The following is a 15823-nucleotide window of genomic DNA, read 5'->3' as shown; positions in this document are numbered from 1 at the left end:
AATGAAGACCCACCACAGCCTAAATAAACAAATAAATAAATTTACACACACAAAAATATATATAACAATAAATCATCTTCCCGTGATGAACTACTGGTCTGTAAATGTTCTCAGTACCACACCCGGGGGGAGGACATTGCCTTATGATGCTTTACTGCTTCAGAGTAATAGGGCACAAACACTCTGGAAACACAAACTAGATGACTAGCTTAGCAGGACAATTAAGGGGCAGGAAGAACTTTTCCCTTCTAAGGCTGGGGTAGGAGTGGGGTGTTTATGTTAATTAAAGTGGTAGGAATCTTTTGTGAGCTTCTTGTATTCCGGAATGCATCTTTTAAAAAAAAACGTTGTTAACCATGTTCCTTTCACTTAATGGCATGGCAGATATAACCAGAGTCGAGTTCCCAGGCAATATTTACTACACAATCATGGTTATAAAAAGGTTAGAATCAGATTAAAGTTCTCAGCCAAAATTTACTACTCAGTTCTGCTTACAAGAAAGTTTAGCTCTTATAAGCTTTCCATTTCTGAATTAAATAATAAATGTAACAGTTTCAGGAATTACTATAAAATTACATGTCCTATACCAAGAGAATCTGCATTGGTGTATAATAGAGGCATATTTTCCATGCTGACAGATAGAAACACTTCTTGGCTTTCTGATGACCCACATAAAAGGCACCCAGTAGACACTAACTAGATAGGTAGTAGCTTTCTTCCTCTGTTCTGGTCTGCAAAAGAAGGGTAATCCCTAATTTTCCACAAGGTGTCCTACCGTTATTGATGAGTTTTTTTGGAGGATCCAGACAACAGATATGTTTTCTATCTATATTTAAATGTATACTATTAGCACTTTAGATTTGGTCCAGATCCCAGGAATGTGGTATTAACTGAGTGATTAAAAAAACACACACAACTTTTTATTATGAAAACTTCTAAACAGACACAAAAACGGAGAGTACAAGTCCTCATATGTACCCATCTCCCCGCATCAACAAAACCTAGTGATTTTTATTTTAATTAGAAAGTGTCAGACTTTTTTTTTTAAACAAAGAGATGCTTTTAAGTATTTATAGAATATTACAAAGTTTCCTGAATGCCAAAATTTTTGAATCATGTGTAATGGACCTATTAAGAATGTTCAAATACACATTTTATAAAATACACATGTGGCTACTTTCATTGCAATGTTAAAACTGCAACAGCAAAATTTTAAGCTGTCACCATTACAATTGGAGAACTGAATTTATCTGCCTTTTGTGGGATAAAATTAGACTCAGTATCTAATTAGTTGGTTTGCAAATTTCTTTTCTCAGCTAGTAAATATTTAAATGAAACCTACATTGTGTAAATCAGTGTACTAGAGTTCATTTAGGATCATGAATATTCCTCATTTCACTAGATGATTTTCTTCTTTTTGACTTCCTATATGTATTTAGTTTTCAGACATGGAAAATAAAGTTGTAGTTAACAATCTTAGCATAGAAATAATAATGAGTGCAAAAGTAAAAATGGGAGAATAAAATTAGCCTGAACACGTTACCAAAAAAGCAGTACATCAAATTGAGTGTGTGAATATACGTATGAAAAACACATAAAACACATAGGAATACAGTCTCTCCAAAAAACATTTTGTAGAATAGTGGTGAGAGAATGAGAAGAATAGGGACTAGAGAATAATGGCTTAAAGAATTAACATCTGGATAGAAGTCTAGTTATAGAGATTCTGTAATCATACATACTCTGACAATTAAAGATATATTTTAATTTCTAGTATTACTTTACTATAATTAAGAGTGTACTATTTTTTTGGTCAGATTACAAGGTATAAAAATCTGACAGGACTTCCCTGGTGGCACAGTGGTTAAGAATCTGCCTGCCAATGCAGGGGACACGGGTTTGAGCTCTGGTCCGGGAAGATCCCACATGTCGTGAAGCAACTAAGCCCGTGCACCCGTGCACCACAACTACTGAGCCTGTGCTCTAGAGCCTGCGAGCCACAACTACTGAGCCCCCGCATCACAACTACTGAGGCTCGTGCACCTAGAGCCCGTGCTCTGCAACAAGAGAAGCTACCTCAATGAGAAGCCCGTGCACTGCAATGAAGAGTAGTCACTGCTCACCACAGCTAGAGAAAGCCCAGGCGCAGCAATGAAGACCCAATGCAGACAAAAAAAAAAGAAAAAAAAAAAAAAACACAACTGACAAATATTTTATTATTCTTTAACTGTAAGCTGATCCTCTAAACTGCAGCTCTAACATGGTTTTGACTCCACATTTATATAGCAACATTAAAAGGCAGCTTTTCAATAGGCTAGTGTTTTGTCATAAATTCTTGACAACTGAGAGTCATAATTTCCACCAACACTTAACACACTTAACACTTTAAACATATGAAGCTGTGGCATGTGGTCATGAACACTATACTTTTAATGGTTAGGGAATTATGAAGACTTGCATGATATTCTGAGCTTATGCAGAGCTATTTTAGATGAAAAGTTCACATCTACAATCTTCACATTAAAATGTATCTAAGCCAGTGCAAACTGTAATCTAAAAACACGTTTTACAAGTGACACATATTCAAGCTCAGACACGTAACACGAAGGAACTGAGACTCAGGCAATTGCAACATCAGGAATTAAATAACCACTTTTAGCTTGGCATTTCTTTACCTTTAATACATGACCCAAATTACAGATAAACGTTTCAAAGAGAAATGCACTAAAATGACGGGTTTTGTAGTTCAGAACTATAAAAAAATATTTAAAACCCTGCATTTTATAGTTATAGGTCCTAACAAATAAAATATTTCAACCTTCAAATAAAGCAGAGAAACAAAAGTAATAACATTATGTATTCATGCATGAAGTGTTTTCCTCTATGCTTTCTTTTGAGGGGGTTAATTTCTGGAGATTAGAGATTGTACCTTGTTTATGATCACTAGAGTCCACTGTATTCTATATTACACCATGCTGCATGATACATGAATAGAATATATTCTAAAATCCTTTGAGAGCTAGATGTGATCAGTAGAATTTTTAACCAAGAGAAATGGAACACATGCAAGTATGAATATATATAAATGAGGAAAGGTATATGGAGAAATACTCTGTGAAATATAAATTACTTTATAGATGTAAAATTTGTGCAGAGTAGGAATGCAACAAGAGTGAACAGTTCCTCTATGATGGTCTTGTGTAATGCAGTAGCCATAAATCTGGGCCAGCTGTACCACTCTTCTAGCATCCTCCAGGATCCTTTGTTGTTATGACTTCAACTGCCCCTTCTAAAGCTTTCAAACAGTACAGAGTTCTAAAGGAAAGTGATTGCATTTGCTGTTGGTTGGTCAGGCTGTGACTGACAAGCATGTGATTTTCTCTTAGAGTTGGACAAAACAGAGGAGAAGGAAGTGGGATTTCTCCTCACTATATAGCATAATTCATCAGAGAATATTGTTGTATTCCATATCTGAAATAGCACCACTGAATATACTAAACATTTAATATTAATAGCCATGTTGCAATATTCAGTTTAGATTAACAAACACTTAACTATTATATGTCAGGCATAGTCGTAGATACTAAGGATGTAGCCATGAATTAGACCAGGGCAAATTTCTGGTGTCTACGAGAGGAGAAAAAAGCTCTTCAAAACAAATAATTTCAATGAAAAATATAGGCCAGCATCTGGAAGTGGGAAGATGAGAGAAAGCTTCCTGAGCTACGCAATGCCTGAAAGCTTAGACAGTCTTTTAAGGCAGAAAGCTGCATGAATAAAAGCATGAAAATATAAAATAGCCTGTATGGAGGGAGGGAAGTTGGTGAGGGAGGGTAAGAGGAGTGGGAGGGGAGGAGAGAGAGAGAGCGCGCGAATACACATGGTGTTGGAATGACTTGTGAGACGGGAAATGCTAAAGGGTGAGACTGGAGAGACACAATAATGGAAAGCCTTAAATACCATAATCTAAGAAGCCTGAATTTTATCCTGCTCAGCTGATAAAAAGTTATTAAATGGCTGAAGGCAGAGAAGAAATGTATTCAAATTTGCATGGCAGGTAAACAGAGGACAAACTATAGCTGAGAGAGATCAATTTAGAAAGCTAGTTCTATAGTCCATGGGCAACAGAAGGAATTGAGAGACTGGAATGAAATGAAGAAATATTTTGGAGGCTAAAACTGTTGGGTCTTAAACCTTGTGATGATACTCATTACTTGTAAGATCCATTTAAAATCTTTCTTAAAACATATCGATCCATGCTTTTCAGAAGGTTTCTATATCAAAGCCAAACTGGGTCTATGTTAACTATGTATGAGTTAGATTTAAATTAGGTCCCTAATTTCTGATAAAGTACCCTCTGATTTCTGTGGACTCCAAAACCAGTATTATATTACTATGATTATAGACACTGGAAAGCTCATTTTGGTTTCACTTGTAACTTTCCTTAGCATTTAAAAATGCAACTTCATTTTTTTTCACTTGGATAAATCAAAGAAGAGAAGTAAATGTCTATGCTCAGTTGTTTTTAAGCTAAAGAATGACTTACTGCATACTTCTTCTCAAATGCTTTTCAAACCAATCTTTGGTTATTTTTTTACTGGACTAACTGTGTGAGAATGGTTTGAAGCTGCACTCAATGGCTAGGTAATTTTAAGTAAAATATTGTTCATTAGTTGCACTAGCTACAATGCAAGTGCTCAACAGTCACATGTGGCTTGTAACTACAGAGCTGGACTTTGTAGATATAGGACATTTCCTCCATTGAAGTTCCATTGGACAATGCTGGTCTAAAACATAAATCTCTTTAAATTTCAGCCCTGGAAACATAGTAGGCACTTGATTCTTTCTGGTTAAGATGTTGAATCCATCTATAATAGTGTGCTCTTCAGAGCTACAAAATATTTTGTATCTTAGTAGTATAATAATAAAGTCATTAATACTTAAGTACATGTGATACTTAATAAATATCACATAAAATCCCTGCTTATTCATATTTACTTCTGTGGAAACTGATTATTTAAATTATTTAAGTTCATGGAGTAATCCAAATAATGACTCAATCTTTTTTTTTTTCTTTTTTGTGGGGGGGTTGCTATTCAAAGGGAAATAAGGTAAAAATAAAAACTGAGTAGTTCATCTTTACCAGTTTTGGCTCTTAGAAAAGAAAGATAAGTTTTGAAAATATTTCTCTCTCTCCATAAAATGTCACTAGTAGCATCCCCTATGATGAACTGTAACATTTATGATTCCATCCTCCTACTCTTCAGAAATGTTACTATAAAAGTATATGCGGGCTTCCCTGGTGGTGCAGTGGTTGAGAATCTGCCTGCCAATGCAGGGGACACAGGTTCGAGCCCTGGTCTGGGAAGATCCCACGTACCGCGGAGCAACTAAGCCCGTGCGCCACAACTACTTAGCCTGTGTGTCTGGAGCCTGTGGTCCGCAACGAGAGGCCGCGACAGTGAGTGGCCCCCGCTTGCCACAACTAGAGAAAGCCCTCACACAGAAATGAAGACCCAACACAGCCAAAAAAAAAAAAGTATATGCACTTTCAAGTTCAATGGAATGAACGTGAATGGAAATGAAACATTAAGGTGCCTTAATAATGAGAACAAGCTCACATATTTGAGTGCTTACATACTCTAGCTGCACAACAGAGTTTAAGCTGTATTCACACAACAGTCACAGAACAGCAAAAACTAGGCTAGACCAGAGGCCACAGCACTGAAAGAAAGGAAACGATACTTAATTTAGACATAAAGTAGATTGACTGTTGGAAGCAAAATTCTATTCATAGTCCCCACCCAGGGTGTGGAGTGCTGTTCATACTATACTCACAGTACTGGTTCCAACTCAATCTCTCATAATCAGGAATGTGCTGCCAACCCACAGAGCAATGGATAGGGAGTGTGTGGTGATTACACCACAAATGACACGACAACAGATACTCTCATTAGAAAACAGACAATTTCTCAGATCTTGAGATGGAGTAGAGACAGGTGGAAAAGAAAATACTGGGAACAGGGAAAAAAGGAAAAGAGTATAACAGTACAGTCCTATGCTGAGGTGAAGAGTGAAATGAAAAGAATAAAGCAAAAAAAGGGAATGACATCAAATTTAAAAACTAGTTTCCATGAGAGAAAGCTGTTATGTTTCTTCCTGCCCCTCCCTCAATGCTTTATGAATGTAGAAAACTATTAATAATCATCATAATAATCTTATAATGTTTAAACTTCAACTACAATTTCTTTCTTGGGATCTTTTTTTTTTTTGGTGGTACGCGGGCCTCTCACTGTTGTGGCCTCTCCCGTTGTGGACCACAGGCTCCAGACGCAACGGCTCAGTGGCCACAGCTCACGGGCCCAGCCGCTCCACAGCATGTGGGATCTTCCCGGACCGGGGCACGAACCCGTGTCCCCTGCATCGGCAGGCGGACTCTCAACCACTGCGCCACCAGGGAAGCCCTCTTGGGATCTTTTTTGCTCCTAACTTTATTTTGTTCCCAAAGAAATTAGAGCACTCAATACCAGCCACTGCTTTTTGATAGTTTACTCTCTTATGCCATCAGGTACAGGATAACCGTCTTACAGATCTACTGCAGTAAAGCCCCATCAAAACACTATCCAAAACAAAGCAAAACAAATCCCACTATCTGCCACAATAGAGGATATGACACAATGGAGCTCCATCTTAACCCATATCCAGTGTGGTTTATTGAAGGAAAAACCAAATGAGCCTCTATATCTTGTTTTACTGTATCAAAAATTATACAATTTTACTAGGAAGAAACCTAAGGGGTTTGTTTAAGTGGTTAGTTGAATGTCCAACTTCCCAGGCAGTAAAATATTTTCCCAACAATATATCTGAAATGTTTCTAGTTTCTGCTTGAAATCAGAATGGCAGAATAGAAAAAATCTTATTCTGGGGCTTCAGAGACCTGGATTCTAAATTCAGCTCTGTTATGATTTATGAATTATGTCTTTCCTTTGGCAAACTAGTCTACTCTGGGTCTCTGAAAATGAGATGTTTGATTTAAATGATATCCAAATTCCTTCCAACACCAAACTCCGTGATTTTAAAGTCTGATTTCCCCTGTGCTAGTTGGCTGGTTGATGCTGTCAACTGAGGAGATGCTATGGAGGTGATTTAGGTACAGGCTCCTTTCAAGAGGATGGGGCCTGGGCTAAGGTAAGGGCTATACATTTGAGGTTGAAGGAGACAACAGTCTTTCCCATTAGTTCAATGAATCTCCTCATGTGCCCCAAAGAACAAACTGCAATTTAGCAATGTCTTTTTTCTGACTGTTGTATTATCCCAGTGAACACTGTAACACATCCTTTTTTAAAAATTAAGAGGTAACATGTAGTGGGAAATTCTTAGACGGAATGCTGAAATCTCTCATGGAAACCTACAATCTCCCATAACAATGGAAACTATCATTAACCAGTTATGTGATCTTGGGTACATTATTAAATCTTCACAAGCCCAAGCACATGTGCTTTAAGACCTCTTCTAATTCTAAAATTACTGATACCCAGTAGCAACTTCCAATTGTAAAGATCACAAAAACTGTACAGAGTTTTTTTTTTTTTTTTTTTTGCAGTATGTGGGCCTCTCACTGTTGTGGCCTCTCCCTCTGCGGAGCACAGGCTCCAGACGCGCAGGCTCAGCGGCCATGGCTCACGGGCCCAGCTGCTCCGCGGCATGTGGGATCCTCCTGGACCAGGGCACGAACCCGTGTCCCCTGCATTGGCAGGCGGACTCTCAACCACTGCACCACCAGGGAAGCCCCCAGAGTATTAATATTTTTAAATGCTTTAGTCCACAGAAAAGGGATCTATGAAGCCTACTATTCATAAGAATTAAATGAGATAAATGGGTTTATATTATTTTCCATTCTTTTTTCTTCTTTGTATACTAGCTGAAATCTTCATATTGGCAATCTGTACTTTGCTCGGCTAACATAAATTATCTTACCTTTAGAAAAAGACAGCACAGCATAAAACCAGTAAATTATTCAACTCAATAACTAATAAAATTATTGCTTTTGAATTCCAAACCTCAAACATTCCTTTCAAACAATGCTTTTAGTCTAAAGCAAATATAATTTGTTACTACTTGCAAGTTACTATATAATAATGGAGTTTATTTAAGGTGCTATATTTCCATAATAAACCAACATTTTCAAGGTGTTCTGTTTTCCTTAACTTGGTTATAAAATATACTCTGGGGGGAAAATGGGTAGGTTCTTTGTGGGAGCAAATGCTTTTGAAAACTCTTCAATATCAAAGAAAGATTTCAGGATAGAAATTGTCCTATATCAAATAATTGAAAGCATATTTATTTTAAAAAAGAAATCTTTTCCTTTTCTTTTATCTCTTATAATAAACCTAAAATTTCTAAATCTGGAAATTTTTTTTTGTAACAAGTTACCATTTTGAAAAAATAAGAGTTTACAGAGATTATATATCATTTTTGCAGATATATATATGCATATCTGAAAACAAGTTGGTCTATTTGAGTTTCCATAGTACATTTACACACACATGCATGCACATGTTTCCCAAGAAGATAAAAGACTTCTATGCAAACTAGGACATAATTTGACTTAATACTCACTTTATAGGAAATCCCCATAAATCACCTATTCAAACAAAACATGTTAAACAGACTATTTATTGTAGCATAATTTAACAAATTAAAAATATTTTCACTAAAGTTTTGATGTTTTACTATTTGACTCTCAACCAAGGTTCAAGGGTAAAAAACACTTTCCTCACTTCACTAATCCAAATTACTATTAATTTACCAAATAGTAAGTCAGATAATCTTTTGAAATGTACACCTGAAAACATTATAAATTAATATTTTAATATTTACATGTTAAGAAAATATACCAGTCAACCTTTTAAATGTTAGAAATAGTCATCTAAACTGGTGTGTATCTTCACTATTTATATTCTGAGACAATCATGGTTTTATCTATTTGAATCATTGAGGGATTTTTTTTTTCCCACAATGGGCAGTATTTCTCTACATAAATGTCTCCATGAGGGAATGCTCATAAGAATGTCAGGCTAAATTATATTCATATGTTAGCAGTTGTGCAACACTAAATAGTCATGAAATACAACTTCTGAAAGGAAAGACTTTATTTTAAGCTACAAAGTCACTGCTTTTTGCTGTCACAACTCTAAAAGTTTACTTATCAGAGTTAAACAGTGAAATCATGCATAAAACAAATTTCTAAGCTTTTATTTTCGTTGAAAAATAAAAGTCTTTTTAAGTCTTTGAAAGTTTTTAGATCTAGGTTATATTTGACCATCTCATAATGCTGGCTAATGTTTTTAAAAATGCAATTATATACAAACCCATAATATTAATTAAGTGTTCAATAATTTCCTCCATAATTTCAATTTCCCCACTTATTTGCAACTCCTGAATTGAAAAAAAAGTGCAAAACTTCATTTATGAGAAGTAAAGCACAATGTGGGGTCTATTTTCAGTCCTAGAACTATGCTTAAAACTTAAGTAACAGACCAAACCTTTAGCAGAGTACTGTAAAGGCAACCTATGAATCAAAAATATTCACTAGGACATGATCTTAAAAATGAATATGACCCTTGATTATGTTACCACTCTCACTGAACTAGAAGCACCTTAAAGCTCCCTTTAATCACCTATGTTCCAGGGGTCTAGAAGTGGCAGTTACAAAACTTTAATCTTCAAAAATGTAGAGGATTAGGGACTTCCCTGGTAGTCCAGTGGTAAAGAATCCGCCTTCTTATGCAGGGGACACAGGTTCAACCCCTGGTCAGGGAACTAGGATCCCACATGCCACAGGGCAACTAAGCCCTCGTGCCACAACTACTGAGCTTGTGCGCCTTTACTAGAGAGCCCACGTGTGCAGAGCCCACATACTCTGGAACCTGCGTGCCACAACTACAGAGCCCACATGCCCCGGAGCCTGCACACCACAACTAGAGAGAAGCCCGCGCACCGCAAGGAAAAGCCCGCACACCTCAACAAAGATTCCGCGTGCCGCAACTAAGACCCGATGCAGCCAAAAATAAATAAAATAAATAAATAAACCTTTTAAAAAATGGAGAGGATTAGATTGAAAATTCTTATTTTGCCCTCTCTTCTACTTATCTATACTAAAAACAGCCTCTATCCATGTCTGGAACATAATTTTATTCTGTTCAATATATTGTACTTTGTGTGTGAATAGGTACTTTTGAAACAGAGCTTTCCCTTGTAAATAATAACTGATAATTTATGAAGTTATTTTATGCCCCCATACTAGGATTGTAATAATTTGACTTATTAATCACTTTACATTCACTACCCAATTAATTTATTTGTGTTAAGCCCATTTTACACATAGGGTAACTTAAGACGGAGTGATTAAGCCCAGCTGCTGAACTAAGGATCACATAGCTGAGTTGGGTAAATAATTCAAGCCTAGGCTGTCTAAATCTAAATCTATACACCTAAACACTATGATTTTAAAAATGTAGATTTAAAACTTCATTCCAGACCAAAGAAATTATAATCTCCAGGAGTCGTGTCCCAAAATGTGTTTTTTGAAGCTGGTGGTTTGGGAACCACTGTACTGTCACCAGTCTACGCTGCCTCCCTGGGATTGCTGATTTTGATTAACTGCATCTAATTTCCACGAACCAGTCCTTTACAGAAGACTCCCACAAGATAGTGCATGATAGCCGGTGCTGTGGAGGATTAAAAAGAAGTAGAAAACATGGCTCCTGCCTACCTAAAATACTGAGAGACTTATACAGTGGCTGGACTGGGTGTATTTAGTAGGGATGACTTTGTGGTAGCACTGTACTTTGATTAGGGTTTTTGTGGAAGGAAGAACAGAAATTGATAGAGAAGAAAGAGCCTAATTTGGCTACAAAGGTTTGGCAGTGGAAATAAGACTTATGGAATGGTTTACTAACCCTTCTTTATTTCAAAACACAATTTTAAATACTTCAATTCAATTCTCTCTCAAACACACACGAAATTACTAACCTTCTTCATTCATGGCTTCTCTCAGAACCTGAAGTTTCTTTTGTCTTTCTCGGATTCGGTCCAAAGCACTTGATATTGCTGAGGAGGTGGGCAATTCTCGTGTGTGAAACACTGGATCCATTTTCTGAGGGCCAAAGATATCCAAGGCCATGCTTCCATCTGAGTATCTTGCCTCCTTTTTCCTAGGAGTAGTTGAAGTCCGTACTGTTACCGCCTCAGGCAGACAGTGTTGGTGTCTGTCAGTCTCCCCAGAAGAGATGTCTCTGTCACCTGTGCAAAGCAAGTCCATGGATGAAGCCCAAATCTTCTTCTTGGGAAGCGCATCAATGCCAGGGATAGCTTTTTTTTCTGGGCCACTAGTTTTGAACTGGTAAGGGGAGCAAGAATTTTCAGAATCTTCATGTCCAGAGTTATTATCTGATGAAATGTCCTTGAAATAAACTTCTTCATATTGTGTGTCTCTGATGGACAGAAATCCCATAGATTTACTAAGCCCTTTGTTAAGAAAGGTCTGATGAGAGAACGGAGACTTGTATGTGTCTAGTACATCAGAAGTAGAGCTTCTTCCTGGAATGATAAGAATCTATCATGTATGCACAGAATTTTTAGAAAATAACTGGAATGTAACCTTACTATTGACAATGAAAGTGGTGGCAATTTCCTAATTCTCCGAATGGAGGAAGAGAGATGAAATGGGATGGTGGTGATGATAAGGGAAGTGGAAAGAGATGTTATGTTTGTATAACTTTTCATAGTTCAATGTTTCTAACCTAATGATATCAATAATATATTGAACTTACTTCTTAAAGTAGCATTATTTTATATTCAAAGGTGAATGATTTGGTTTTAAAAAATAGATAAGAGTTTCTGATACTAACCAGTTTGGTAGAATATTAATTATTCATGAAACGATTTGGGGTAATAATAGAATATGTAGTATATTCCTTTAACTTCTAAAGATATAATTCAAATAGGTATTATTTCAATATAAAGCCCTGCCATTTTCTGGTCATTTAAATAAACATGTTCAAAGAAGAAACAAAGAATTCTTGCTATATTCTGGATGGAAAAAAGATTGTAGTATTTGGAATTCTTAAGTATCAAAGTTTTATTATGATTAGATATGTTTTCAGAAAATTTGATTATGTTTGAAATCCACACAACTTGACTGTGTTTAAATTATGTAAGAAACAATTTTTCCATGGCAGACCATCATGTACTGAAATAGTTTTTCCTCTCGAACACAACGTATCAATATTTGTCAACTAGAAGAAATTACCCATTCTTATTTATGCTTTAGTCTTTGATGTAGTTAAAACCAGTATGCCATTCTAATTTTTTTTAAGGCAGCAGTCTAAATGCATTGAGGCGCAGCAAAAATGTCCAACAAGAAAGTTTTTGAATTCATAGATTCAACAACAAAAATCACACATATATATGGCTCCACTATTAAAAAGAGAAATGTAGAAAAATATAGTTACTAACCCAATAGCCCATAAACACTGAAGATTTCCTGCATGACCTTCTGTGATCCCTCTTTGATAACCTATTTGCTATGGATACAATGTAAAATGATGACTAAAACCTTCCTGATAATAATAAATTGCTTATTGACTCATTTGAAGAAGTCAATTGCTTCTTCAGGGTAACAACTATAAGCTCTAATTCCCTGACCACAAATTTTACCTTAATAACCACAGAAAAGTAAATTAATTTCAGAATGGCAACACATAATTGCTTGAAAATTAGATTCAAATGTTTTCTTGGAACTCATTTTCCCCCTGAACATGGATCCACTCAAGTGCAAATAAGGATAACATCGCCTATTTGGGGGCACATCATCTATAGCAGCGGTCCCCAACCTTTTTGGCACCAGGGACTGGTTTCACGGAAGACAATTTTTCCACATACTGGGGGAGGGGCATGATGGTTCAGGGGGTAATGTGAGCGCTGGGGAGCAAAGGCGAGCGGCACATGAAACTTTGCTTGCTCGCCCACCACTCACCTCCTGCTGTGCAGCCCAGTTCCTAACAGGCCATGGACCGGTACCTGTCCGTGGCCCCGGGGGTTGGGGACCCCTGATCTACAGAATACTGGGAAATATACCACACCACATCTAGACACATAGATTGCCACAAACTTTAGATTCTAATATAAAATAATTTAAAACTGATAAGTATGTCTATCTTACAGTATTTCAGTGGTGAATTACATTCTTAAACCACATATTGACTCATTAATTTAAAATTGTATTAAATATAAAGAACAAAGATACTCTTAAAACTGATAGAATACAATAGATAAAAAATAAGAATTGAAAGGATTTACAGATCATAGAATCACAGATGAACTCAACAATCTGCCTTCTTTTACTATCTTGACTACCAACAAGTAGTCAAAACTTGGAGAAAATCAAACAAGTGGGTATTTTGGCAGCACCATAAATTCACGGTCAACCACTTCGGACACTCAACATCATGTGCTAAGAGTAAGTTCACTCAGTTTCCACAACTGATTCATTTTTCCTCATTCTTCAGATTTCCCACCTTAACTCTCATCTCTTTGCCTGATGAGCTGGTCTCATATTCCACCAAGAAAATAGTTGTCAGAAGACAACTCATTTTTCCATGACTAATTCTACACATCCACCCATGTCTGCAATCTTTTCCCTACTGTTTCAAAGGATGAAATTTCTTACCAAAGGCCAATTCCCGATATGTGTTCAATTCCTCCCTCCTCTTAGTTTATCAAAGATTTTATTTCTTTGGTTAATTAACTTCTACCCTCTCTGCTTCCATCTTCATTATCCCCCATTTCTACTGAGTCATTCCCATTAGTACACAAAACGTGCTCTAATATCTCTAAAACAAAACCAAACTAAACAAAACCTCTCCCCTATTACCACATTTCCCCTCTAGCTACTGCTGTCTCCAATTTCTCACTTCCCATTCATTATTCTACCCACTTTAGTCAACTTCCCATTCCTCTACACCTTGGCAACTCTCATCATGTATCACTGATGATACCCATATTACCAAATCCAATGGACACTTCTGCATCCATTTCTTACCTACCTCTCAGCAGCAACTAATAGTGATGACAATCCCCTAACCAATCATTTTCCTCTCCGTACAAGCTTGGTTTCTTCCTACTTCTCAGACTGCTCATTCTAAGTCTGCTTTTCCTCCTCTACTGGATATCCAAATGTTGGCTTTCCTCCGATGTCAGTTTTAGAACCTTATCTTTTCACTCTTTGCTTATACAATTTCACCTATTAACAAGGCTTTAAATATTATCTACATACTGACAACTCCCCAATTTATTTTCTTGGCACTGATCTCTTCTGGGAGCTCCAGTCTGAAACAACTGGACCTTCTACTAGTATATCTCAGAAGCACCACAAACTGAACATGCTTAAAACTAATCTTTTGCTTCCCATACCCAGAGATGTCCATTTACCCTGGTCTTTCCAACCTGAATGAGTGGCACCATTATCCAACTGATGGCTCAAAACAGAAATACGGGCACCCTCCTGAAACCCTTCATCTTCCTAATTCCCCATATCAAACGCATCAGAAAGTGCTGGCTATCTAAATTCTCAAAGATATGTTACTCCGTTATTTCCAATTCCACTGGCATCACCCTATTCCCAATTAACACTATCACTTGACTATATAACTGCAATGGCCTCCCTGCTTCTTTTTTCATCCGACTACCCTCCACCCAGCAGCCAGAACTAACTTTTAAAAACACATTCCATGACGTCACCATCCTGCTTAATAAGTCTCAAAGGCATACTATTGCACTCCAAATAAAATCTAGACTCCTTTTGGGCATGCCACTTGAATCCTTTTTAGTCTCATCTCCACTTTCCTTATTCCATCCAGGCCACAGGTTCTTCTCTGTTAAGGTCTCTTAAATGTTAGGACCTTTCTTATGGTTAGTTGTTTCTTATTCTATAGTTTTATTTTAAATATGACTTCTTCAGTGAAGCTGACCACTATTGAAATAGATCACTTTCCAAAGGTATCACGAGTCTATTACATTCGTAATGGTATATTATCCTCTTTTAGGTCATTAGTATTTACCAGCTATCTATTACTGGGCCATGGTATCCTAAAAGAGCCATGTCTTCTCACTTGTCATATGAAGCTTAAAACTAATTGCTAATAAGGTGGCTCTTGGACAGCTACGGCTTTATAAATGCTAGGTTTTTATTGTCTTTATAAAAATTAATAGATATAAAATATTTCAGTTCATGGTTATTAAAAACTTCAGAAAGTTATTTTAAATTCTGCAGGGTAGAACAAAATTATAATGAAAATAATTCATTTAAAGGTTTATATTAACTTCCTACTCTGTTTCTACAAAATATGGCTCATTTTGCTTTATATGTTTGGAAATCACATTGTGATAGCTAACTTAAAATCTCATGACTATTACTTATAAAGTAATGATTTTGAACCACAATTCTCTTCTAGTAGCCAACAGGACAAAGAAAGGCATGGTGACATAGGAAGAGAAGTGAGAAAGTAAGATGGCGGGGGAGGGAAGGGAGAGGGCAGTGATACTCTTCAGGAAAACAGCAAAAAAAACTGTGGAAGTGTGAAACAAGGCTCAAAGTAGTACGTATATACTTGTTACAAATGCTCTAAAGTAAAATTGTAAGAGCTATGAGCTACAAAAGCATTAAAGGGAGAAACTGAGTGTAGATGACCTTTTGAAGGAAAAGAAAGGAAGTGGTAGGAAAGAGATGTTTTGAGCTAAGTGGTTTCTCCAGTGGATCTTC

General features: G+C 36.7%; 1 protein-coding gene across 20 annotated transcripts in view; it reads right to left on the bottom strand.

The window, feature by feature from the left end:
• PTPN13 (protein tyrosine phosphatase non-receptor type 13) overlaps nt 1-15823 on the bottom strand; it is a 233843-nt gene that overhangs the window by 111064 nt on the left and 106956 nt on the right. For 15 of the 20 annotated variants that reach the window (XM_032632180.1, XM_032632176.1, XM_032632177.1 and 12 more), the window contains one exon: nt 11035-11601. The exons of 4 other annotated variants lie outside the window; for them this stretch is intronic. In XM_032632180.1, the coding sequence (XP_032488071.1) occupies nt 11035-11601 (567 nt within the window). The remainder of the gene's footprint in view (nt 1-11034; nt 11602-15823) is intronic. One more of the 20 variants, XM_032632181.1, reaches the window with a different exon arrangement.

This window comes from Phocoena sinus, chromosome 5 (assembly GCF_008692025.1).
Source record: "Phocoena sinus isolate mPhoSin1 chromosome 5, mPhoSin1.pri, whole genome shotgun sequence".
NCBI classification, from domain to species: Eukaryota; Metazoa; Chordata; class Mammalia; order Artiodactyla; family Phocoenidae; genus Phocoena; species Phocoena sinus.
The sequence above is the reverse complement of the archived record's forward strand: the minus strand, read 5'-3'. Positions and strand labels throughout refer to the sequence as shown.